We start from the raw sequence: 27,640 nt of genomic DNA, 5'->3' as shown, positions 1-27,640 counted from the left end.
GATATCAGTCTTGATATATATCTATCGTCCAATTTAATGATAGGGTTTTTTTTTATACGAGTACTCTTCTAAAAATTTAAATTTGTATTGATACCATCTTAAAATTTATATTTTTTTTTGTATCCTCATAAAATACTGTTTTTGCATAAATACTTTTAATATAACGGTTCTTCTAACGCCGTTAATAAAATCATATTTATTTTATTTAAAAATATAATAGAATATTGAAACTATTTTCTTTATCCCCCATCACAATCACCTTATAAATGTTTTTTTTTTTTTGCACATCTATTCACTAAGGGCATTTTAGTTATTTTAATTTAAAACCGTTAATTTTTAATATTGTTAGATGATGTAGGTATATATGTAAAAACATGGATAAAAAAAGAGTAGAATAGTAAAACAAGTGTTTTATGAGGGTATATATATGTAAATATTAATTTTGGAAGGGTATTCGTGTAAAATTTAAAATATAGGAGGGTATTTATACAAAAAAAAAAAAAATCCTTACAATACTAATCTATAGCAGCCATCATGTTGGGGGAGGGAATCCGATCTCCATGTAGTATGCTATCTCCATTCGTTTTTGGAACATCCGCCACTCTTTGTGGCACCGCTCCTCCACCTGGACGTTGCCAAACAACAACCAGCACAATGAACAAACCCTCTGTCACATAATTGCGGAATCATAAGAAAGAATAAAATGTTTGCTCTAACAAAAAGGGCTAAAGCATTCGTGATACATGCAAGTCCCATACCGCTTCCCCTGGTTTTTTTCCATTAACAGCCTGGCCCTGTGGTAAAATACCAAGTAAACAAATTTTAGCAGAAAGTTCATCAAGTCTCCATCAAAAAAAAGAAAAAGAAAAAAGAGGTTTTGTCTTGCCTGGTTCGCAAGTGAAGGAATCACTTGATGAACGATCCACTGAGAATCTACCACTCCTATTTTCTCGTGAGCAGGCTGAAGGCAATATGAGCACAGTATATGTAATCAGATAATTGGGATATCATGAAAATGTGACCGAAAAACCAAAGTTCATATTGGTTATCCTTCCAAATGCAGGATTTTTTTTTTTTTTTTTTTTGGGTAAAACGGGCATTTTATATATTACGAGTACAGATACATCTAATAAAATCAGAAAACAACAAGTCATGGAGTGTTCTAGGCAACTTCTTTTCTCCCACCCATAAGGTATTCTCAGAGTGGCAGGCCACATAAGCAGCTACTCAATTTGCAGCTCTGTTGGCCTCTTTGAATACATGCTTGGCCTGAAAGGCCACTCCATCTCTTACCATCGCCCAAATGTTCCGAAGTAGGGGGTGACCTTCTCTGCCACCATTCGGACTCCGAATGCGGGGTTTTAAAAGACAATCAAGTTCATGCGGTGTTTTTATATAGCATCAAGTATATCTTTCCTGCTTGGAGGACAAGTCGCAATGCATTGCCTACTAGTGGAACAGAAAAACTGTGAAAATAAAGTACCTCCACACATGTTCTAAGAGCAAAATCGAGACCCCATCCATGGACCAAGTCATTCTGCAGCAATAGACAATTGCATTTAATTTATATCTAGGCATGGAGACCCTTATAGCATGGATCAGCGGAGATGAACTTGCCTGAATCATATGCCACACACAGCGCCATGCATCTCGAGAGAAGACGGGCGCCATAATCTCGACAAACCTATAGATGGGATGACAAATGAGATCGAAGTGGATTCTAGTAAATCAGCAATGGCAATGCAGTATGGATGAGATGAGGAACCAAGAACTCTTACGCAGCACATGGTGGAGTATGAGGATCGAAACACCTGCCTGGTCTCTCCTTTGTTTCTCTGTTGCACAACAATCATGCACATCAATAAATGAGATTCACCAAATCAGCTTGTTACTATCTTTGCCTATATGCCGTATCCTTATTATTGCCAACATGACCACCAATCAAATAATTCTTTGGTAGGCTCAGTTATGCATCATAATTCAATATATAAATATATAATCGAAGATGAAAACCAACTAAAGTGACTCATAACTCACTTGTGGACCTCATGATCCCCTCTCCTTTCGGTCATTCGCCAGGTTATAGATCCTCTGTTTGGCATTAAACCAGGCTGTGATATTTCCAACCCATGTTTCTTTATCAGTTTAATGTACCTGGGTGTAAAAATATTGCGATTCCTGGTCAGCAGTGAGCTTCTAGAGTAGAATGAATGCGTGCATGAACAAGGCCGATACTTACTCTTCTGCATTAAAATGCTCTACACCTAGGTCTTCATCCCAGATAAATATGTACTCATATGGAGCCACGATGTCAGGGTGCAGAAATCGCTTCGCATACCACCTTAAACCAGCCATCAGCATCCAATGCAATTTATTAGTTTTCAAGCTATGCTGTAACAAGCTTCACTAAAACAGATCATTCTTTCTTACCATTTAGTCTGCCTCCTAGCGCTCACATGAATAGCCCGTTTTGACCACTCAAATTCATCCCATTCACTAGTTCGGCCATCATAATGGAACAGTAAGATCGTAAAGTTTTCAGAAAACTGCAATTTCATGATTCTTATTAAGTCAGGCAAGAACAAACAGAAAAAAGAAGCTATAATTTGAAAATGAAGTAGCTAGATTAATTGTAATTAGACAAAGCCACTGAATGACGAATTGCTTGTAATTATTTACTTTCAGTAGTACAATTGTAACAACCTAGGACATCACCCAAAATGGCTAGCCAGAAGATATTATTTGGGTTCCTTGATTCTGTATAAATACCTAAGATCTACCCAACAAATAATCGATGTGGGACTAAATACACGCCCGCACGGGTCTTCACATACTCCTCCCGTTTAAGCTCTGACGTCCTCGTCTATTCAAATCTAATCACAAATACCACGATCGGCCCGTGGTCAGTCCCAATGGAGACATGTTGGAGTGAGCCGGGTCCGCTCTGATATCATTTGTAACAACTCAGGACCTCACTCAAAATGGCTAGCCAAAATATATTATTTAGGTTCCTTGATCTTATATAAGTATCCAAGATCTACCGAACAAATAACCAATATGGAACTAAACATGCGCCCGCACGGGTCCTCACAACGATCTAATGCATTTTTCTTCCTCAGAAGAGCTAAAGCAATCACAGTATAACACTCTTATGGTTAACAATTGTTGACAGCCATTCTAAGAACCTTTACCATTGATGGTTCTTCACTAACCTTTTTGACTGCTGCATCAATATTTTTTTTCTGGTCATATCCAACTGCGAACGTTACAAGGTACTTCTGCTTGATGGTTAAGTCCTGCATATCACCAGACCAAAACATTATATTAGTTAAATAACAAAAAATGAGGTTAAGCACCACATATGCAAAACAGGTTGAAAACCATTCACTTTTCAAGTTGCTGGGCATGTTTCAACAAATCAAGCCAAAATACAATGATCAAAAAGGCCATCGCATGATGGTTTTCTAATTTCCAATGGCAGAATTACTTTCAAGAAAAAGCTGGCGAGGTGTTATGTAACTGCAAATTTATCAGCAAAAGCATTTCTAAATCCAACTATGCATTTCCAACCATATGTAAGAGTATAGGAGATCAATAAGGTTAAGATTAAATATTAGGTTAAGCTGTGTAAAATTACTTTTAAAGATTCATACAAGAAAATCAGCAAAAGTGAAACATGCTAATCAGACCAATAATTTAAAGCTGGTGGGTTCATTAATCAACGACCATCAAAGAAACCATAAGAGAAACAATCTTTATTGTCTTGTATTTTGTTGTATCTATCAATTTAAGTTTTACACATGACAGAACAAAATTTAGTTTGTCTGGATATAATGACCTCACGGAGCAAACCTAATACAATGCCTATACATTCTACTAATTTTGAAAACAATCAAATACAACACTACAACTAGGGATGGCAAAAAGTAATCCAACGCATCAACCCGACCTGTATCGGACCTGCAATAAACAAGTTTGGATTTAAACTAAATAAGTTCGGGTTATAAACAGGTTGACCTATCTTGATGTTTTTATTAAATGGGTTAGGTTTGGCTTTCATATTCTTAGGTCCTGTTTGGTAGAGCTGTTGATAGTTGAGTTTTTGGAAGTAGAATTTTTTGAAGTAGAGCTTTTATAAAAAAATGTTTGCTGTTTGGAAACTACATTTCTGAAGTGCTGTGGAATTTTAACATGTGTTTGGTAAACAAACTGAGAAAATACTTTTAGTATGATAAAATAACCATAAAGAACATTGCATAGTATTATACAACAGAGTATAATAAAATATAATATGTATTAATATATAAATATATGATATAGTATGATATTACTGTAATATAATATAATATTATATAATATAGTAATATAATATCGTATACTATAGCATAATAATTTAAGATAATATTAAATTATTTAACGTAAAAGAGTATTATAATATAATGTAATATAATGTTATATTTATAGTATAATATAATAATAAAAGTATTAAAATATTATGATGTAACATGTTTGGCTACTTGGCAAAATGTGTATCAAAGTAAATACTATGTTGTTGATGGAAGCTTTTGGAAATAAGATGAGCTTTATATTGATCCATCGTGCACACTCATTTATATCCAATAATATTTTCGTTTGCATGTGCTGGAACTAGGGACCAAATGCCCTAGTTTTGTAATGCATCAAATTCTTCATCCATAGCATTAAGCCACCCGGGTGTTTTTCTTTAGTTTCCTAGTCAATAATCTAAGATAGCATCTAAAGAAAATCCAAGATCCAGCTTGCGTGGCAGACAAAATATTGATCACTCGAAACAAAATCTAATGACTTGTTTTGCACACAAAATCTCTCATCTTTAATTATCCATTAAAACATAACGTAAGGAATATAATAATATGCCCTTCCACGTGCGAAAGCTTCCAGCTTCCATTTGCCTTCTTCCCATCCATTGGAAGGTCAAAAAATCTTGGCCTTTTCGTCATCGAGCATAGATAGATCCATTGGCAGTTGGCTCTTTAAGAAACCCGCCCCAACCGATCAAAGAACGAAGTAAGAGAGAGAGCGAGAGAGCGAGAGAGAGCGAGAGAGGGAAATAAAGAAGAGAGAATGAACTCTGCCGCTCTCGCGACAAGGCTTCTCAATGCGATCCCTACCGTAATTCCTCTTCCCCGTTCCTCTCCACGAGGTGTCGGCCATCGCGGAGGCGGCTTCCTCCATCACCAATCGCGGTCAATATCTGAGAGGTGACATCGCGGTCCACGCTCAGAGGAGGACCGCGATGTCGCCGTCCACGGTGAGAGGTGGACCGCGATGTCGCCGTCCTGTCTATCCCCCTCTATCCTCTCCGATGCCGACCGCGAGAGTAGGTGATGGAGGACGAGGAGAAAGAGGGAAAAAAGAAGGAGAGAAGGGATCGATGGAAGAGAGGGACGACTCCATGATTGTTTCGGAAGCAAGGGAGAAGAAAGCTATTTTTTTTTTTTGCTAAAACAAAATTTAAAATAATAGATAAAATTTTTTTTAAAAAATTGTTCTCGGAATCTGTCCCGCCGGTTTTTTTTTGTTAGTACTCTGCAGGTTTTCATAATTATATATATTTTTTATAATTAATATATTTTATTATAAATATTTTGGTTAAAAAAATTTATAAATCAAAATAACTTTTTTACATAGCTTTTTTTTTCCCTGAAGAAGCTCCATCTAAGGGCAGTGGTGGATAGAGCACTACTGCATGCGGCAGAGTTCGCTGGCATCACTGGAATTTCACTTGCAGGGTTAGCTAGGAAAATCTGGGGCTGCCACTCACCTATTATAGCGCTCAAGAGTGTGTTTGTTTTTTGAGTGCCCCCACCTTCTGGCTTTCTCAAGATGAATTTTGATGGCAGTGTGGCCGAGGGAGAAAAATACGAAGACATGAGATTTATCATCTGAGATCATGACGCTAGATTGGTGGTAGTAGGGGGCGGCAGATCTTCCATATGTCCGTTGCGTGCGCCGAGCTCAAAGCAGCATGGGAGGGCGTTACCTATGCGAGACGCGTTCTGGGTGCGGACTATATTCTTATGGAAGGAAACTTGGCCACTATAATCGAGCGGGTCTGAGGTCAGGGGTGCTCTGCAGAGAAGAGGCCGATGCTCCATGACATCTGCTGACTACTGAGAGAGTATGACTTCTATGTTTATAGAGAGGCTAATTGTATCGCAGATTGGGTTGCCTTCTTCGCTGCACATCACTCGGAGGGTTTCATCTGGGTGGATCATGCATCCGCGCTGAAGCTTCTCTGTAGCCACTTGTTCTCTGATTTTGTTGGCCGCATTTATACTCAATGAATGTGAGCCGCCGTTGTAAAAAAAAAAAAAAAAAAAAATTCATTAGAAACTTTTTTCAAAAAATTATTTTATTTTTTGGCAAAACTAAAATAATTTTTTAAAATTTTTAAGTAAACATCTCATTTCATCTAACAATATTTTTTTTTAAAAAAATAATACTTCCTACTCCACAAAAAAACTCGGTAAACGGCCCTAACTCGTTCAACTCGTTTGATAACTGACTATTTTTATCAAAACAACATCTCGAGTCCTAATCTGGCGGAGCCAGCGAGCCATCCTCATCAAAATACTCATCCAATAAGAGGAGAGCACACCGATCGCGTTTCCTCAAATTTCATCTGCTACCCTCCTCATCCTCCTCCTCAAGCTTCGTTCCCCATCTCGAAATCCTTCACCATTCTCCTGAGAAGGACGCTAACTTCGAAGAAGGGGAAGCGCGTGATCATCTCCATCTCCTCCTCCTCCTCCTCCGCCAAGGAAGAAGAAACTGAAGCGCAAGAAGAAGATTCTGAGGATGAAGAATCCTCGAGGTTATCTCCAATTTCTCTTCGTTTGTTAGGCTCCTAGGAATACACTCAACGGTTTCCTTCTTTGAATTTGATTTTGGTCTTGGATCGACACTCCTCACCTGTTTTCTCGAATTCCCAAGACCACGCACACCGTCGGCCGCCTCCGCGCAGACCAAGCTTTTCCTCAGGAACTTGTCCACCGCCCATGAGTGGGGAGTCGTCGGGACTACATCGAGGCTATGTGGCTCATGCTGCAACAACACGAGCCCGATGACAATGTCATCTCCACCGGGCAGCTCGCCTGCAGCTACCCCACCCTCATCCTCCATGAAGATGGCATCCCCATCACCCTTTGTCTCTCCCCCTTCTAGGGTTTTGATGTCCTCCCACTGTAAAGCTATGGTTTTTGATCAATTCCTTATTTTCTGATATTAGGAGAAAATCAACACTTGGTGAAGGCCATGAATTTCTTTGTTATTAATACCAAAAATTGTTGTTTTAAAGTGAATCCTATTCACTATTTTTGATTCATTAATTAGCTTATTTATCGATGCATAATTGCTGGATCTATTACTCTAGGTTTTGTTACAAAATATGCATTGTTCATCTGAGAATGGTAGCAGAGAAATTGGATCAGAACTTTTATCATGTATTTGGAGTTTTATTCTGTATGTGCGTAAGGCTACTTCCATATTTTGTAAGGGATTGAATCTCATCTAGTGATTTCATAGTGGGTTAAACAAGTTATGTAGGTACCCAACAGCTAACATGTTTTTTTTTTTTTTTTTTGGTACAACGGCTGCTCACCCTACTTTAGTGTAGGACCTGCCAACAAAATTAGAGACTAAAACCTAGCTCAAATGCGAGGAAGGGGCTCTCCGGTGTAGCTAAAGTACTTCTCCAGAATGTTGCGCAGCATAGGATGCAACCTAGTCTGCGGTCTTGTTCGCCTTCCGGTACATGTGCACCACCTGGGAGGCGCTGCAATCTCCCAGCATCAGCCTGATGTCGCTTAGCAGGGGATTGCAATCCTCCTCCATCCCTCCTCCCATATCCAATCGATCACTAGGGCCGAGTCTTCCTTCAGAATGATGCGTTCGGCCTCTAACCTTTGTCTCGCATATGAGATCCCCTCCTAAGCTGCTCTAAGCTCCACTTCTGTAGCCGAAAGCTCATCGGTCCGTCACCCACCAGAAACAATCAACTGTGAGTCATGGCCTCGGATCACAAAACCCACACCGTCCCTACCACTAGCTTCTGGGTCGCTACCATCGAAGTTCACCTTTAGATAGCCCGGGGTAGGGATTTTCAAGAGATAAGAAGAAACTTGGGCGCTAAAGATGACACTGAAGCTTCCGAGCGGGGGTTCCAGATGTCCCTAGCCATTCTCGATGAACTCAGTGAGGTAGCCCTAATGATCTCAGCCGCCTGGATGTGAGCCCTCTTTACAATGCGTCACAGAGGCTCTCGTCTATCATTGAAGATTTGAGCATTTCTGTCCAACCATATATGATACGCCACATAGGCCATTCGAATTCTCCACTCCACTGTCTACAGCTGCCGTATTGCTCCCCTCAACTGCTATAGTAGGTCGTCCAAGGATCGGATGACCTGTCTTTGGAATATGCTTGCTCAACTCTAAATCTGTACTGCCCAATCATAGCCAAGCAACATGTGATTGATGGACTTCTCCACTTTCGAGCACCTGGCGGAACTTAGAGTGATCCTTATGCCCCTTTTGGCCAGCACGCCCCTCGTGGGTAAGCAGCTTCAGGCCACTTTTCATAGAAATATGGCCATGCGAGGGTGAATGCGTAGTCTCCAAATCCACCTCCCATCCATCTATCTCACTGCCTCTTCTTTCATAACCACCTGGATGTCCTTGATGCATACCCTGGATCTGCTTGTAACTATCCATACCAATCTATCTGAAAAGATAGTGCCCTAAAAGCCAACCGCATTCTATATTGCGATAGGGTTTCTTTTATTTTTTTCCGATCATATACATGACATTTTGATTATAAATAAAAGGCATTATGTTTCATCATTTGTTGCATCTTATATTTATGACGAACCCCATATATTAGGAAAATGGTTTTAGGGCTATGATGAGATTATGCCAGTGAGACCTAAAATCCTAAAATCCTAATTTAAGATATTTCCAGTTGATGGTACATTGAGTCGGGGATCAATGCTACGGTAAGACTGGCACATCTTATGTATGCTCGATGCAGAGGGTGATTGATCTCATAATCACTTGTGTGGAGATACTAATATAAAGATGTGGGTGCTCATTAGAGGAATGAGTTCATTGAATTGACCTGCCAAAAGAATATCATATGAAGTCTTACTTACATATCAAAAAATGATTCTCTTAGTGGGAGTTGTACAATTGATCCTTTGACCTAAGATCACCATGGTATCTTGTGCACAGGAATTCATGTTTTGGTTTACTCTCATTCATGATAATAATTTGTGCACGGGGTCTTTCGGATATGGTAGATTGTGTACGAAGCTTATAAGTAGGTCAATAAAGAATCAATCACTTATAGTAAGAGAAGAGCGCATCCTACTTACTCTAATTATATGATAATTCAGAAAATTTTTGATCAAAGTAGAATGAAAATTAAAAAGAGTTTTTAATATTTCATTATTCGAATTATCGTTACAAGATTGAGAGAAATATGAATATATTTAATTGAGTTTAACATAGATTCATACTCATATACATATTCGGAATGCAGTATGATTGAAGAATTGAATTGCACGATAACTTGCCACTGAAGGGTATATTTGATATTTCCACCAAATTTTATATCTTTCGGGTAGATATGATACGTTGCTAGACGTCAATCTTGTCTTGTAGGTTTGATCAAATTAAAGAAATTAATTCAATCACCAATTAGAAAGGGTTCTAATTGTTAAGTTCGAGTTTGCACAGTTTGGACCTAAATCAATTAGAAGAATTCTAATCAAATCTGGTCAACTTGCACCTGGACCTGACTAGATATGGAACCGAATGGGTCACACATAAGGGAACTGATTAAGGATCTAATTAGATTAGATCATGTTTGCAGAATGGACATGCTAGCACGTGTTGCAAACTCTAGCTCCTAATTTGAATTGGATTTGAATTTTGATTCTTGATTTGGATTGATTTAATTAAATTGGCCTTTTGGTTAGATCATATCCTAATTCGGGTTAGCCAAGAGTTGACACCTAATTGGCTTGGTTTGAACCCAATTAGATTGGGTTTGATGGTGCCATGAATGAATAAGGATGAAAAATCCATTTGGATAAAGTAATCTTATCCATTCAACTTTCTCTCTCTTCTCTCGTCTTTATCCATATGGGGCGCACCTTCTGATTACCATCAGCCATTGGATGAGGTTGGCGCCCCATAGGAATTGATCACACGCCTCTTCCCTGTTTTTTGGGATGAGATACGTGAAGGGTGTTTGGAGAAGGATGGCGCCTCTTCCCTATTTTATAGGATGAGATACCTGAGGAATTTTCTGGTTGGAGCCACCTCTTGATCACACGCCTCTTCCCTCTCCATAAGGCGTGTGGATAAGGATGCATCCTTTGGTGATGCATCCTCACGTCAAGAAAGAAGCACCCCTCCACCAACTATAAATAGTTGGCATTCCCTGGGGTTCTTCACACACCAATTCCTATCCCTTCTTTCTTACATCTCTCTCCTAGGTTGTTCTAAATTAAGACGAGTCTTTTTTAGGTCAAAAGGCTTAGAAGAAGAACTAGGAAAGATAAGAAAAATTAGAAAAAGGGAGTAGGAAGCCAAGAGAAGGGCCAAACACTTGAGAAGTGTCATCTTGCTTAAAAGCCAATTGAATTCTTTGGAAGAATTCAGCATCAAGAATCAAGATCTTTCGGAGTTAGAATCTTAAAGCAAGTTTCCGTGTGGATCAACGTTGGAGGGTGAACACTTAGGCACCTAGTAGAAATTTTGCATATTGGATATAGCGTTGAAGCTATTCCTCTATTCCTATATTTATATTTATTTATTTGATTGTTACCATTAAGGTGCTCTTGGTTCATAAGGGTTTGATGTAACGGAATTTTATTAAGAAATTTTTGAAATCCCGTGCTTCTACTGCGCCCCTAGATCGCCATGAAACCCTACACTATCAGCCACCTTCATCGCGGGAAGTGGAATGGTCAGGATCATTTCAGCCAGCTGCCTACCAAAGACCTCTCGAATCAATGCCTCATCCCACCTGCCCTAGCCCGAAACAATTAGATTGCTAACTCGACGGTCCTCTAGTCTAAATGGATCAAAAAAGGTCGGCGTGCGGCTAAGAGCTTGATCGTACACTTAACTGTCCTCCAATGCATCTATAGAATGCCCATCACCCACCGCCCACCGAACAGCATACCTCCCTCCATATGAAGGAAGAGCGCTGACCAGCCCGGAGCTCCCCCGTCACCGTATAAGCACCGTACTTAGCACTCAAAAGGGCACTCCATAGACAATCTGGTTCTAATATAAATCTACCTGTTTGTCGCATTGCTAGCACCTCTCGTCTTATCACCAATGACTGAATCCCCAGATCCCCTGTTGTACTAGCCGACATGCCACCTCTTAGGCCATGAGATGCATCCCCCGTCTCCCTCCTCGGCTGCCCCAAATGAAACTCCTGAACAGCTGCTCCAGTGACCTAAAGAGAGACACCAGCTCAATAGCTAACAAGTTACTTGACCTAATATGCTATATTAAGTAGGCCGGGTCAGGTTAACTACTTATTAAACTTGAGAGTTTCAGCTTTCAAATTCTGACTAAGTAGGTTAGGCTCAGGTTTTGTAATTTTCTAACCAGACCTGTATTCAAGGATTGGTGACTAGTCCGGAGCGATACCGGTTTGGTACCGGGCCCGTACTGAGATAAACCAGCCGGAGAATAAGAAGAGAGAAAGAGAGCACGCGGAGGAGAGAGGGAGAAGGAGAAGTCGTGGATATAGGGAATGTGGCCACAGAAAAAAAATTGAAATTTTTTTTAATTTTCAAAATTTCGCCGACTTTACATAAAAATTTCTATTTTTTTCTGCGGTTTCAGCCTCCACCGCCTCCTGCGGCACTTTGCGGGCGTCCGCAACCGCTTCTTCTCTCTCCCTCTCCCACTTGCTTTCTTTTTTTCTTTGTTTTCTTCGGCTCTAGTAGCGAACCCGTTTCACCGCCGGAACCGTACAAGTAGACCACTGGTACGGTTCGGAATGGGTGGAACCGACAGTTCCACATTTCTTGCCGTATCTGACATGATCCGGCAAAATTGCCACCCCTAACTACAACATAATACCGGTTTCATAAATTGTTGAATCAAAAGCAAAAAGCAACATATATCTATCAAAAGCTCTAGCAGTAATATGCTCCTGCTATTGATTCTTGTTTAACACCACATGAGAACATAGTAAATAGATATTCTATGTATGTACGGAAAACACAGAAAACAAGATCGAACAAGTTTCGTCATTCTAATAGTGCTCAGTAAAAACCAAGTGTATAATAGAAAAGCATTCAATACATGTACTTCTATAAAACTATCAATTGACACATTTTTATCAGGGACAACAAAGGATGATGCTTTGACAAAAACTTCATAAGACTATATCCTCATCCAAATACACCAAACATTTCGTGCATTCTAAGTTCTACTAATAATGGCGATACACAAAAAAATTCAGTCTGCATTTAAGGATACAACAAGTACATACCTCATCAGGGTTCCCCCATAATCTGTGAAGATGAAAATCTGATTCTGATACAATGATGCCTGGTGGCAGTCTTTCTGCACCTCGAGGTTTTGTTGGAACATAAGTCTACACAAGAAAAACAGAGAAGTTAATGTTATGAAGATAATAGAAAAATTACTTGCTCAATCTTATTAAAAAATACTGTAGGCTCAAATAATTAGTCAGTAATGAAACCTGAAACTTTGCTATAAGAAAGAAAAGCAAATGCTATGGCTAAAAAGAAGGATGACAGAAAAGATCCGACTGAAGAGGGTTAACATGAAGGAGTCGACTAATTGCAGTCTTGAACATCATGACTTACATGAATACATTTCTGCCCCTAAAATGCTGATAAAATTCTCCAGTATTTATCTAATACATTCTTCATGCAGTTGCATTTTACATCTGATCTCTGATTTCTACCATATACATTTGCTGAATCTCGGCCATATCTATTATATTCTTGATTAGCCCCATGCATCAACTACCTGAAAAGACTTAACTTCCATGGGCCTTATGATTACTAAAAACTAAGACGACACCACTTTCTAGCCTTTGATATGTGTGGTTAAGGATCACAGGACTACTGCTCACCAAAGCTTCTCAGCTAAAGACTAATAATCTTCATTACATCTAGAGTACAAAAAAAACACCCCAATGCACGAGGCTCTTGCCATTGCAGGCCTGTAGCAGGTTAGATGCAGATAGCCTTACCCTCTGTTTACACCATATCTAAGCCACCAAATGAGGCACATGCCAAAACACCTACGACACAGGCCGAATGAATGTGATGGAAAGGAGGCGAGGAGGAGCAGCCTAGGACAAGGCCTTCATGGGGCGGAGTCGAAGTATGGTGATCCACTTCTCTTAATGTGGGAGAGATATGAGAACTGGCCTATTGGGCCCGTTCTGAACTGAAGTCAGCAGGCCCAATCAACTTCAGCTCAGAACTTTGAAAAAAAAGAATAGGGTCGGAATAAGGTATCACGATCCCCCACCCGATCGCTCACCATTGGGGAGAACCACGCGGAACCGTGGCTGGTAAGGCCTCTACGGGTCATTCGAACAGCTGTTGGCCATTTGGTCTCGCTCAACTGTCGCCAGAATCATAGGCGGGTGCAACGACATTGAGCCTATCCCCCTATCTAAAACCCTTTAAATGTCCCTCAACTTCAGCAATTAATCTACCACCGAGCACCTCCTCTCCTTTCTTCTTCTTCTCTGATGGCCAGCATGCCACCTCAGCTGAGCGCCACTGCCGAACTCCCTTCCTTCTCTCTCTAAATCCCTCTAAAACCTGATTACCATGCTTTCCCTTGTTCCGAGCATTGCCACCACAAATCTTGCCAGACCCAGTGGTCTTCGGCTGAGATCCACTATCTCCGCCGTGCACGATGAGCTCCCCTTCCTGCCCTCTCTATTCTTTCTTATGTCGAGCCATTTTTCTTATTTTTGGACCAAACTGAGACTTACTTCTCGGTGTTGCCACCTCCACTGAGATACTTTTTCTAGTACACACTGATGTGTGTGGCCCATTTGATGTGCAAGTCAGGGGTCGTTATCTTTACTTCATTACCTTTACCGATGATTTTTCTCGATATGGGTATGTGTATCTTATGAGACACAAATTTAAAGCTTTTGAAAAGTTCAAATATGAAGTAGAAAACCAAACTGGAAAATTCCTTAAGGCTCTTCAATCAGATCGAGGAGGTGAATACCTTAGTGAAGAATTCCATGACTATCTAAAAAAAATGGCATAGTCTCATAATGGACCCCTTCTGGAATACCTCAACTCAATGGGGTGTCGGAGAGGAGGAATTAGACCATATTGGATATGGTCTGGTCAATGATGAGCTTCATTGATTTGCCCTTGTTTCTTTGGAGAGATGCCTTACTATCTACAATTTACTTGTTGAATAGAGTTCCCTCTCCGTTCCTACCACACCGTATGAGATATGGCATGGTAAGAAGCCTAGTCTTGGTCATCTCAAGATTTGGGATATCCGGCTCTTGTCAAAAGACTACAGAGGATACTATTTTTATGTCCCAAAGGATCACAATATTTTTGTGAGCCGACATGCTATCTTCTTGGAAAAATAGTTTATCATGATAGAGGCAGTGGGAGGAAAATTGAGCTTGAAGAAAAAATCTCTGAAAAGCAACGAGTCATTGAACCTGCAGAACCTATTCATACTGAGCCAGTATATGTATTACCTCCTCCGTCTCGTAAATCAAGTAGGATCTTCCGTCCTCCTGAAAGATACTTAGGTATGCTTACAAAGGATATAGAGAAAATGTTCCTCATGGGGGATGGGGAACATGGAAAGGGTCCTAATACCTACAACGAGGCGATGTTGGACATCGATTCCGAAAAATGACTAGAAGCAATAAAGTCAGAAATCGACTCCATGCATTCTAACCAAGTTTGGACCTTAGTGGATCCATCAGAAGGTATAGTATCTATTGGTTGTAAATGGATCTACAAAAGAAAGATATGTTCGGATGGAAAGGTAGAGACCTATAAGATAAGGCTAGTGGCAAAAGGTTATAGTCAACGCGAAGGCATTGACTATCAGAAGACCTTTTCATCTGCGGTCATGCTGAAGTCTATCTGAATATTGCTTGCTATTGCAACATATCATGATTATAAGATCTGGAAGATGGATGTGAAAACTACTTTTCTAAATGGATATCTTGAGGAAGATAGCTATATGGACAACCTTTGGGTTTCACTTTCAGTGATGGAGATCACAAGGTCTGCAAGCTACAAAAGTCCATATATGGACTAAAGCAAGCATCTCGGAGTTGGAACACTCGTTTCAATGATGCGATCAAATCACTTGATTTCATCAAGAACGAAGAGAAATCATGTGTTTATAAGAAAGTTAGTGGGAGTGCTGTTGTATTTCGCGTATTGTACGCGAATGACATACTCCTGATTGAAAATGATATTTCTATACTAACTTCGGTCAAGGTCTGTCTGGTTGTCTAAAGAATTCTCCATTAAAGATCTTGGGGAGGCATCCTATATTTTGGAGATTAAGGTCTAAGAGATAGATTTAAAAGGATGCTTGGCCTATCACAAAAAATGTACACATAGAAGGTGCTGAAGAGGTTCAATATGGAAAACTCTAAAAGAGAATTTCTACCCCTTAGGCATGGGATACATCTCTTCAAGAAGATGTGCCCCAACACATCTGAAGAGATTCAATGCATGAACAAGATCCCTTATGCTTTGGCTATAGGAAGCCTCATGTATGTCATGCTATGTACACGACCTGATATAGCCCTTGCTGTGAGCGCCATGAGCAAATATCAGTCGAATCCAGGAGAGGAGCACTAGATAGCTGTGAAGAATATTCTTAAGTACTTAAGAAGAACTAAGGATATGTTCTTGGTCTTTGGAGGAGGATCAGAGTTAAAGGTAGAAGGATACATAGATTTAGATTTTATGACTGATATTGATGATAGAAAGTCTACATCAGGATATGTGTTCTTATGCAATGGTGGTTCGGTAAATTGGAAGAGTTCCAAACAACCGATCATTGCTGATACCACTATGGAAGCTGAATATATCGCCGCCTCTGAAGCTGCAAAGAAAGTCTTTTGGTTCAAGAAGTTTATTGCAGAGTTAGATGTAATGTCATCAGATGCCATAACGCTCTACTGCGATAACAATGGCAACATAGCTTTTACTAAGGAGCTTAGGTCTTATCAGAAGCCCAAACATATAGAGCGGCATTTTTATCTTATACGCGACTACCTCGAAAAGAAATATGTCGAGGTGCAAAGAGTAAACTCCACGGACAATGTAGCAGACCCATTCACTAAGCAGTTTAGTCAGCAGAAGACTGAAGCTCACCTTGAGAAGATGGGGCTTAGATACATGGCTGATTAGCTTTAGTGCAAGTGGGAGATTGTTAGATGTATGCCCTAAAAGTCAGCCTAAAAGTCAATTTAGTTGATATATTATTTATTCTGAGGCATAGTTTTGTTCTTGACTTTGTTATTATTTAATAATATTGGGCATCTGTTTTCATTCATGTTGTGTATATATCCATGAATCATCCAAGAAATTAATTAGATGATGATATATATTCTCAAGAGTTGAGAATTTGAGTCATATATCATTGGTGATTAATTCCTAAATGCTCCTGATCGATGGATCATTACGAGGATGGTAATTGATCTGATGAGATTAGTGCACAGATCATTTTTCTTTTTGGATGGATGAGTCTCGAGTCCACAGTGTAGGGACACTGGAGTGATAGTGCAAGTGCTTGTTAGAGAAAAGGATACCGAGCGTGACTAATGCAAAAAGTCACTTGGATGTCTATCCACTCGTCGGTGACTTACTTGATGCTGTAGTGGTATGACTGGTCCTTTAACCTTCGGTGCCTTGGCTATTCATAGTGAGGTTGTTATAGTTTGACTGCACATATACATGGTCTCTAGTCATATGAGTCCTTGTGGTGCAGATTGGCTGCAGTAGGTTCACTGTAGGAGTAGGATGTGCACATACATGGAATCTATCGATCTTGGTAGATAAGGAGTAGTCTTATGTGATTTATGAGACTGAGTTCGAAAGACTTAACCTCAGCCAGGGCAGTATGTACAGTGAAAAAGAAGTTTTCCACTCTCGAATTAAAGTCGAATAAATTTTGACATATGATAGACGATAGGATTTGACGAGTTATCCATGACCTCCGTCTTGTAGGGATCCATGATAGAAGGATATACGATAACTGCACCTAGAGGTTCATTTATCTCATTCTGCTGGGTTGCCACTACATGCTGCTAGGTGTCACTGGTGGATGGTGAGACTCACAGAGATTATCTTGATGGTCAATGATTTCTGGTGAGATGAGTTGGAATTGTTCCAACCTATTGAAAGGAGTTTTCAATAATATTGTGATAGGCATCACAATATATCTCACTACCAGATAGAATAGAACCTATTGGGTCACACACATTAGAGTTTTGACCGATCTGATGGTTGGATTGTGATTTGGAATCACGATAGATCATGATTATCAATTTGATTGATAATTGGTTTAACCCACTAAGAGTTAGTGAGTTGAAGAAAAAATAATTGTAATTAGATTGAATCAATTGGACTTAATTAAATTGGGCTTGACCTTATTAGATAAGTTTTACGAGTCCTACTTGGAGTAGGACTCTTAGAGTCCTAATTAGATTAGGACTGCAAATTATAATAGTCCAATTTAGAGTAGGACTCCTAGAGTCCTAATTAGATTAGGACTGAAAATCTTAATTGAAGAATCCTAATTGCAATAGGACTCCTTATTAGATAAGAATAAAGAATTCTAATTGCAATAGGACTCCTTATTAGATAAGGATGAAGAATCCTAATTGCAATATGACTTCTTATTAGATAAGGATTAAGAGTCCTGGAGCCCATGATTGAGTTATGATTGGATTAGGCTACCTAATCCCCCTTGGAGAAGGATTCACGCACAAAATAAAAAGAGGGGCGTGCGCCGCTCATTATTTTAATTTATTTTCGGATTTTTTGGGGGGCATGCGTAAGAGGAAGCCCTAAGGGACTTTGGGGGCAAATCTGGACCGCAAGAAAAAGAAAGAAAAAAATAAAAAGGGTGCGTACGACCTCCCTTCCCTTCTCTTGGGTGTAGCCTTCTCTTCCTCCTTTCATCCTTCTTCTTCCTCTCAAAAACAATCAAAGAGTTGATTGAAAGAGAGAGGGCTTCAACCATTAAAGATGATCTCTGCAAGTAAGCTAGCACCCCGGTGAGATTTAGATGCTTGGATTGGTTTTCTTCCTTGTGTGGATATCCGTAGAAGCCAGACGCGTGTGCGGCTTCAAGCGAGCCTTTCAAGTTTTTTTACGATCATCAGATTGCGGTGAAAATCTACCTGCACAAGATGAAGATACAATCTTTCCTCTAATAATTTAATCTTAATCTATCTATGAACGATTTTTATTTTGTTCATGAGATGAACGATCGTGCATGCATCTTTCACTGCGATTTTATTTTTCTGCAATATGCACGGTATACCAACACCTTCAACCTTCCAAGCCGCCATGAATGAAGTCTTCCGACCTTATTTGAGAAGGTTTGTCATCGTATTCTTCGACGACATTTTAGTTTATTTGAAGTCCATGGAAGAGCATATGGAGCATCTAGAGTTGGTGTTGCACATTTTAGAAGAGCAACATTTTTATATCAGGCTTCTAAATGCACATTCGTACAAGAAGAGTTGGAGTACCTTGGGCATATCATTTCGAGGGATGGAGTTAAAGTTGACTAGCGAAAGATCGAAGCCATGGTAGATTGGCCCTTGCCCAAAGATGTGTCGGTTATGAGGGGATTTCTAGGGTTGACGGGCTACTACCGGAGGTTTGTAAAAAACTACGGGCTGATTGCAAAACCGTTGACCTCCATGCTTAAAAAAGGGGAGTTTGAGTGGTCAGATGCCGCTAGAAAAGCCTTTGAAGATCTTAAGAGAGTGACTCAAACCCTAGTCCTTGTATTGCCGGATTTCAGCAAGTCATTTGAAGTCTACACCGATGCTAGCGGAGAGGGCACTGGGGCATGTTGGTCCAAGAAAAGAGGCCAATCACATACATGTCCAAAACTTTGGGTCCACAAAAGAGGGCTTGAAGTACTTATGCCTATGAATTGATGGCCGTGGTACATGCCGTGAAAGTTTGGAGGCCCTATCTATTAGGGAGGCGATTCACCATTGTTACAGATTAGCAGGCATCCGACGCCTCCTTGAGCAAAAAATAACCACCCCGGAGCAGCAAAAATTCTTAGTCAAATTGCTTGGATTTGAGTACAATATAGTTTACCAATCGGGCAAAGACAACAAGGTAGCATATGCATTATCACAGAAGAAGGAAAACCCATTGCTAGCAGAAATAATAGAAGAGGATAAGTATTCACAGGAACTCTCCCTTGAGGACAAGGGTGTCCTTTAAGAGAGGGGGATGATGAGACCCCTAGCCAAGCGCCCGGCTAAGGCACTTGTCCATCGCATTCAGCCTCCAACAACCGCTTAAATTTGAATTTGAATTCGAATTCTGCAACCATCAAGCACCGCAGCAATTAAAGCCGAGGATTACGCCGCGCCAACTTGGCGAATCAAATCCAGCAGCAATCGCCCCATGCACCCAACCAACTGGCCTTTATTTGAATTCAAATTTTGAATTTGAATTTCAATTCAAATTTTGAATTTGAATTTCAATTCAAATTTTGAATTTGAATTGTGCAATCCACACAATAACAGCAACCGACGCCCATTGATCACGCCCAGCGCAAATCAAGCCACATTCCATGCCACGTGTTGCCCTCCATCTTTCCTTTGAACTTGAATTTCAAATTTAAATTTGAATTATTTTAGAATTCTGCATGTGTCCATGTAAAAGCCTATATAAGGCGTAGGATAGGATTAAGGAAGGTATCTTGGAAGTCTTGTTTTTATCCACCTAGAGTGTGAGTTGGCCGCAAAGGCTTGGGAGGCCTAGTGCCTATTGTAATCGGCCTTCGAGCTTGGGCTAAGGTTGGGATAAACCAATCCCTCCTTAGATTGTTTTTGTCTTTCTTTCTTTTGGAATCAGATCATCAAGCTTTTCTCTCATTGTGCATCTCGTGTGTTTTGATTCAACTTGGACAAACCAAAGGATAAGCTGCAGCCAGTAATCCCTTGGTTGGTTCAAGAATTCCGAGGAAGAGACAACCATCCTTCTTGTGCAAACATCGAGATAAGCTACAGCTAGTAATCTCGATCTTCGACAAAGAGATTTTAAGTGTGTCGAACATCAAATCTACTCGGCGTTGCCTATATCCGATCGAGGCGGCACTATCATTCAAAGGGCAGACGCAAAGGAGGCAAGGGGACTATGTGGTGTAGAGGCGGCCGTCTGACGCACCCCACCACATGGTTGGCTAGAGGGACGCAGAGTCTGTGATATATTCGCATCGAGGGAGCTAAGGTGGGATGAGGACCTCGTCAGGCGAATATTTGTGGAGCAGCTGACTGAGTGAGTCCTGTCATTGCCGATTCCTGCTGGGGAGGCGCTGGGCAAGAGAGTCTGGAGAACGATGGGGAGATCGGGTGTGAGAGCTTGAGACCTATCTGGGGTGGTCGGGAGGACTTCAGCTCGGCATATTGATGGGGGCTGGATCTGGAGGTTGCACATCCATCCCCGTGTGCATTTTTTATTTGAAAGGTGGCATGAGTTTGCCTGCCTACCAGAGATGTTCTGGCTCGGTGGTGGGTGAGGATTTTCTCAGTTTGTATGGTTTGCTCGGAGGTGGAGGAGTCTATTCTCTATGTTTTTATTGAGTGCCCATGTGCCACTTAGATCTGGGGGTGCGCCTCGGACTTTCCTGTCCTATGGCGGAGGTGGATGTCGATCGAGTATTTCTATACTTTCTAGAGGCTTCCTTGTAGGGGCCCAATCTTATGGAGCGGAGGATCAGCGCTGCCAACCTGACCTACCATTGTTGGCTAGATAGGAATGCCCGAGTCTTTGAAGGCTGCAGCACGTACCCATGGTTGGTGGCGGACAGAGCTCTACGGCATGGAGCGGAGGTTATCGGCACTACTGAAGCTTTATCCTTTGGGACGGCTAGGGTAATCTGGGGTACCCATTCTGCTCTCGTAGCGACCAGAATAGTGCTTGTTTCCTAGGTACCCCCACCCTTTTGCATTCTTAAGATGAACTTTGACGGCAGTGTCGGTGAGGGAGAGAGCAGTAGAGGTGTGGAATTTGTCATCAGAGATCACGATGCCTGACTGGTGGCGGCCGGTGAATGGTGGATCTTCGACATGTCTATCGACAGTGCCGAGCTCAGAGCTGCCAGGGAGGGCATCACCTATGCGAGCGTGTGTTGGGTGCGGATCACATTCTCCTCGAGGGGGACTTGGCCACGGTGATCGAGTTGGTTCGGAGTCGGGGGTGCATTGTTGATGGTAGGCTGCTGCTCCACGACATCCGCAGACTCTTGAGAGAGTGTTGCTCTTATCAGGCTACACATGTCTACAGGGAGGCGAAAGGTGCTGCTGAGTGGGTTGTCTCATTTGCGGCGCACCACTCCAGAGGCCTCATCTAGGACAACTATATGTCTGTGCCTCAGCCCTTGCGTAGTCTCCTCTCTTCTGATTTTGTTGGCCATACTTACACCGTCTGGTTTGAGCCGTTGTTGTACCAAAAAAAATAAAAAAGGGGGTGATCTTCATGTTACAGCTTTCATTTGATTTACTTGTAATTTTGTTTTCATTGCCATTTGGATCAACCAAAAGAAATACTTCAAGGACCTCTAACTGATGCAAATCCAGAAAAAGCGGACTGATATCACAAATCTATAACCATGTCAGTATGCTTAGGTTTCACATGGATATCATGAACTTCCAAATTTCCAAATAGCTCTCAAGGAACAAACAAGTTCATAGACAAGCTAAAGATACAAATTATGTTATTAATACTAGCCATTAGCACCATATGGAGAGGCTATTTTAGCATGCGAGCATGGATGAGTAACTAGAGGCAAATTCACAACCACTAAAACAGAGATCATATGTGAATTCAAGTCAAGGTCAGCATACAACTCTAGAATTCCTCCTTTAGTTTTACAAGGGGAGACAAAATGAACTGCTAAACTCATAACATGTTGAGCTTGCATTGAGCTACCTCTGGACAGGGCCAGATTGAAACGCTTGTATATATAGTACCCCGCTCAGCTCAGCTCACGCCCCAATACAAAATATTGGCCTTCGACTCAGATAACATCCTCAGTCTCTAAGGTCTGGTTTTTCATCAGTTGTGGTTGATTCATCATACCATGGACTACCTTGTTATACCTATCTTGATTCAATATATAAGTTGTGTTGAAGGTTATTCGTCTTGTGTATAATCTTGAAATACATCCACATAAATGACAGGAGTTAAGGCAACACTGACCTTCAGATTCTGAGGTTGCAGCACAAAGGTTGCAAAGGAGACCTTAAAGTATCATTGAAATTGATATAGTATTGGTACTTTGTAGCATAGCAAGTACCTTTAAAGTATCATTGAAATCGTTTGAATTGTTTCCGCTGCGATTTCTTGCAGATGTCAAAGCATGGTTCAACAATGCTTGAGTTGTGACCCAGTTCCTGTCTTCAATGTATGGAATAACGCTAGAAGGAAAGCAGAGCTGCCAAATTCATCCAGTAAAAATTTTAGTTACTTGCATTATTTATGTGTGTATATATAGACACACAAACTTAGAAAGAGGGAGAGAGGAACAATTTAGTCTACCTTTGTAGGAAAAGAAATTCCAATCAAAAAGCCAACCACAATTCCTATGATCGTTGCTATAGTGAACCTCACAGTCACATTTTTTTTCCCAACGAGTCCACTGCAAGCCCTAGTTTTTTCGAGCAAAACAGCGTACAGTGAAAATAAGTATATGATACATAAAAATTGCAGCTCTCTGTTCACAAGAACTTATATACACCTGCAGCTGATGGAACCAAGCTTTGCCATGATTTTCCAACTTTAAAATCGCAAAGATAGGGATTCTTGAAGCCGGAAGCTGTTCCACATTGTTCAAATGTTCATAATTGCTAGTTCTTCAAAAAGATGGCTCAGCCTTCATGACAACATGATCAACAAGCAGCAGGTTCTGTAACATTTTAGTATGAAATAAAGTTAAATAAAGTGTAAATGATACAAAATTGTTCTAGCTCAAGAATGATAAAGTTTCATAACCAGGCATCATAGGCAGCAAGTCAGTAGATGTACATGAGCCAGTTAAAGAACAAGACCTCAGTCTAAGAAAACACCGTAGTGTTGAATACTTCCAATAACATATCCTGTTTAATTGAGAAGAAGACATAAAAATAAAGTGAAAAAGAAATGATGATTCTGTTTCATTATTCTATTGAATATGACTGTTTTTGGAAAAGAAACCATTAAAACATTAAAAACAGAAAAGTGCCATGAAAATATATTACTAACCCATAAGATGTTCATAGTCACATTGAAAAGCAGTAACCATTTTTTGTACATTTTATTAGCCTAATAGAAAAATACACTGCTTAGTATTCAAAACATGATCCACCAACACATACACCTAGAAAAAGAAATATAACATCACAGAGAAAAGAAACTGTTGCTTCTGAAGGCCAACTTCAGGATTTTGTATAAGTTCCTCAGCAAAGCAATTGATTAAAAAACAAAGGCAAGAGACAAAAATTAGGGATTAAAATTATCTTGGTTATAAATTATCTTTTTAGTTGCATATTGGCCGAGAAATCTAACTATTTGACTTTTCTTGGCCAGTTTTCCTGTCATATATTAATTCTTGACAAAGAAAAAGAAAAGAAAAACTATCATGTCTTGGTCAATGGCTAATATGCAGAACATAGGATCAGCAGAACTGATGAATGATATGAAAAAGTGGCCTATATTTGACAATTGCACTGCAATCTAATTACAACAAAAGCCACGTAAGAAAAAAAGGTGCACATATGGATCTCAAGCTATCCATTTACATATCCAATTGAATGTAACCCCCAACATTTTAGCTCTCCAAATGGAATCTACACCAAGACCAGGAGGGATGCCAATTGGCTGTCCTGGTCCAAGAGCTATAGGTTCTGGTCAAAATTCGATCAAGAGCAAGGTTGATTCAAGGTGCAATCCACCAGGTTAAGCTTCCACCAAGTTATGGAACCCCGGAGGAGATCTGAGCTGTGCGTAAACCTCTGCTCCAGATAATAGATATGTTAAGCTCCTGAATGTATTAAATTATAAATTTTGTTCCATAAAAGTCAATGCATTTAAGAAAACTGAACATTTTAATGAGATGGCTCTATGATGGAAAAGATTTAGGTCTGAACATGTGCCACTTCAGCTATAAGAAAATATTATGATGAAGTAATCACTAAAATTGGCTGAGAGTTTTCTACTCTCTGATTCTTGATTCTTGCTTATCTAGTCAAATCAAAATCTATGGCTTTCTTCTCCCTGGCTAATCTCTTCTCCCCCTTCATTGGTAAACAATTTGTTGCCACCAATGATGCTTCTAGACACAAACCCAAACAACTCTAATTGAAGTCACTGTGGTCAAAAGCCTGATGCTTCCAATCTGGCGGGGAACATAGAGAAGGAGAAAGTATTCAATGCTCTAAACATAGACCTAAGGCTTCAAAGAGGTTTCAAAGAGGAGGGTTCATTTAAGAAGTTTAAGGCTCAGGATATTGCAAAGAGCAATGAATCTTTGACCAGACTGCTTCAATCAATTTCCCTATCAAAAACATTATTTTCAAATCTCTGAAAGAAAAAACTATACTGACAATATTGCACACAACCAGCTCGTTGAAAACTCGAAAACTTGAAAATGTGATGATATCTTCAAACCCCTAACACTATTATAACCGAAGTTTGTCGTACCAGTAGATACCATACCGTATCAGTAACAAATTGGTATGCAGTTGCGTACCATACCTTAAATCATGTTTTTATTCACACCATGCTCTGAGGGCAGTAAGCATTCATCATAAATTTCCTTCTTCTGATGACACATACATACATACATACATACACTAGATAATATGCTTACAAGACAAACCAAGACATATCTCTATCAATGATAAAACATAGATATCTTCAGGCTTTGACAATACTCCATCATGTAACTCATAAGACATATCATGAAATTCCGCAGACTGCAGACTGCTCTCTCTCTCTCTCTCTCTCTCTCTCTCTCTCTCTCTATCTATCTATCTATCTATCTATCATGATACATTCCAACAAACTAGGGCTCAACCCACATACATGTAAAGCAACTTATTTGCAAGAAACAGTACTGCATTTATGCAAAAGATTGTGGATAAAAAAATAGTTGCTATGAAGCTCATAATAACAAGACCTAGTCCCAAAGCAAGAAGCTTTACTGAATAATCATGATTCTTCATAATTCCACCAGGATAAAGCTTTTTTTCTTTCTGTTCCATCCAGGTATAGTCAAAACTTTTTAACATTTTATGAACAAAAAGCACATAAGAAGGCTTGAAATAATGATGTTGCTAACCAAAGGGCACCACTAGTAAATTTGAAAGCTACATATTCAACCGCATGCATGTCTTTTCTTCAGTACATATGTCAATCACCAATCACAAATAGCCTAACCTTGCGCCATGCTTTAAAAACTACCTCAAACTATAGTCTGCTATCAAAAAATTGGCAACTTGTATCCTTTCTCTTCATGCACAGGAGCACAACAAGGGCGAGCATGCTATACTTGCTTCTTGTGAAAATTGCATTCAAGAGATGATTTTACTCATCCAGAAGAACTTGTGACCTTGTTCCCACAGAGCTAGGCAAAGATTGACACTCGCTGTGCAAGCTTTTTGACTTCACATCCCTATGAGTCGATAATCGTCAGAAACCAATACATTCAATCTCCAGCAATCATACAAACAGTTCATACTAGTTGTGTTTCCATTGCGATACAAGTCCTGTACTCAAGCCTCCAAGGAAGTATCTAACTGCGACAATCTAATATCCAAGAACGAAAACCACATTCACCAACCAAAATTCAAGTATCAACCACTTCCAATTAAATCAACAAAAGTACAATCCACAGAAACCCAAACGAAAACACTCTTTTATCCTTAAAAACACTTTCTCCAAAAAAAAAAAAATCCCGCAAGAAATTTAAATAAGGAATAAAGAAAAGCCGACTCCAACAATCAAATAACAAATAAGATGAACTCCCAAGAACATAGAAAGAAATGCTCAATAATAAAAATAAAATCAACGTAAAGACCTCTTCTTTATTTTTTTTTTGTTAACACTAATCACGGAAATCTCATCTCATAATTCATAAAAACAAACTGAACCGCTCAAATCAAAAGGACATAAAGAAGACGAAGCTGGATCCCAGGATAGAAGCCCTAGACCTGATCAAGGACTCCAAACAAATGCGAAGACTTGCAGCGTACTGGGACTCCTCAAAGACCCCTCTCTTCTCCTCCTCTGTTAACACTGGAAGAACACGGGTGAAATTCGGATTCTCAGCTGCCGTTCGGGCAACGAAAGGAAGAAAAGGTGGCGACAAATAGCGGGCCAGGCATGCATGCTAAGGTAAATAGTGCTGCCGATTGGATGGTTTTTTTCTGGCTCATTATTTTATCAAATTTTTTTAAAAAAAATTTATCGAAAAAAAAATATGTGTCTATATTTTATTTTTTATATATTTTTTTATCTAATTTTATTGATTGCGCCCACGTTGGTCGCGTCCGAGCCGTCATTGTACACACAATGTTGACCGATGGTGATATGGGTGACGAGAGGGTGATTGGTTGAGCCAATGCTTCGATGCCACATGGCATGAAAAATCTCCTCACGTATGTTTCCGTAGCTGTGGCATTATCTTTTCAAAATTATATTTAGTAAATGCTTTATCAAATACTCCAGAGTGCGGTCTAAGTACCGCCACGTGTCACGTCGAGAATGGTTTCAGACATTGTGTTCTGGTACCAAAGTTGGGCTTCTTAGCATTGGTGGAGACAGAATTTGGCATATTTTGGTCTTATTTTTAGACCGTTACTATTTAATAAACGCTTTATAAGGGTAGTAGTCTTGAGCGGGCTAGGAAAGTTTTATCATTGTTATTTTAAAAAATTATAGTTATATTCTTCTATTTTGGTCGATTTGCACTTACATCATCTTGAGTTTAATAATTTTTAATTGAATCTTTTAAGTTAGAACACTGACCTAATATTATCCTTATAGCTCATCCATCATCCAATATCGTAGTCCATCATCTGAAATGATGAAACTACCTCTCTTCATTAATTCTTCGAATTTTGTATTTTTTATTTTATTTTTGTTCCTAGTTACGATCTGTGGTTGAATGTTTTCTTCTCTTAACATAGGTAGAGTTGAATTTTAATCATCACAAAAATTTGTTGTTGCTGAAGTCATTGTAGGTTTTGTTGGATTACGGCTTGTGATATTTGCTCTCATGCTATCAATCACTTTAAATGCCATGTGCTTAATGGATTGCTAATTAGGCGA

The 27,640-nt window shown here is 39.9% G+C and overlaps 1 protein-coding gene and 1 long non-coding RNA gene across 6 annotated transcripts; one reads left to right on the top strand and one right to left on the bottom strand.

Moving 5' to 3' along the window:
• Positions 1-436: 436 nt before the first annotated feature.
• LOC103722823 lies at positions 437-26,684 on the bottom strand. 5 transcript variants are annotated; one of them, XM_026799857.2, is made up of 16 exons: positions 26,521-26,684; positions 23,380-23,427; positions 23,070-23,237; positions 22,871-22,979; positions 22,629-22,766; positions 12,565-12,669; positions 3,213-3,296; positions 2,431-2,546; positions 2,240-2,341; positions 2,038-2,154; positions 1,779-1,835; positions 1,618-1,684; positions 1,484-1,537; positions 887-961; positions 759-794; positions 437-667 (listed from the first exon to the last, which is right to left on the bottom strand). In XM_026799857.2, the coding sequence occupies exons 3-16, from the start codon at positions 23,096-23,098 to the stop codon at positions 533-535; spliced, it is 1,224 nt and encodes a 407-aa protein (XP_026655658.1). In that variant the 5' UTR covers positions 23,099-23,237; positions 23,380-23,427; positions 26,521-26,684; the 3' UTR covers positions 437-532. The 5 variants fall into 5 exon arrangements, with proteins under 5 accessions (XP_026655658.1, XP_017702084.1, XP_017702086.1 ...); XM_017846595.3 differs by lacking the exon at positions 23,380-23,427; XM_017846597.3 differs by lacking the exon at positions 23,380-23,427 and having other exon boundaries at positions 22,871-22,970.
• LOC103722822 lies at positions 6,454-7,413 on the top strand. Its single transcript, XR_606536.4, has 2 exons — positions 6,454-6,856; positions 6,976-7,413. It is a non-coding gene; the product is annotated as an uncharacterized LOC103722822 (long non-coding RNA).
• Positions 26,685-27,640: the final 956 nt, after the last annotated feature.

This window comes from Phoenix dactylifera, chromosome 10 (genome assembly GCF_009389715.1).
Source record: "Phoenix dactylifera cultivar Barhee BC4 chromosome 10, palm_55x_up_171113_PBpolish2nd_filt_p, whole genome shotgun sequence".
Classification (NCBI taxonomy): Eukaryota; Viridiplantae; Streptophyta; class Magnoliopsida; order Arecales; family Arecaceae; genus Phoenix; species Phoenix dactylifera.
The sequence above is the reverse complement of the archived record's forward strand: the minus strand, read 5'-3'. Positions and strand labels throughout refer to the sequence as shown.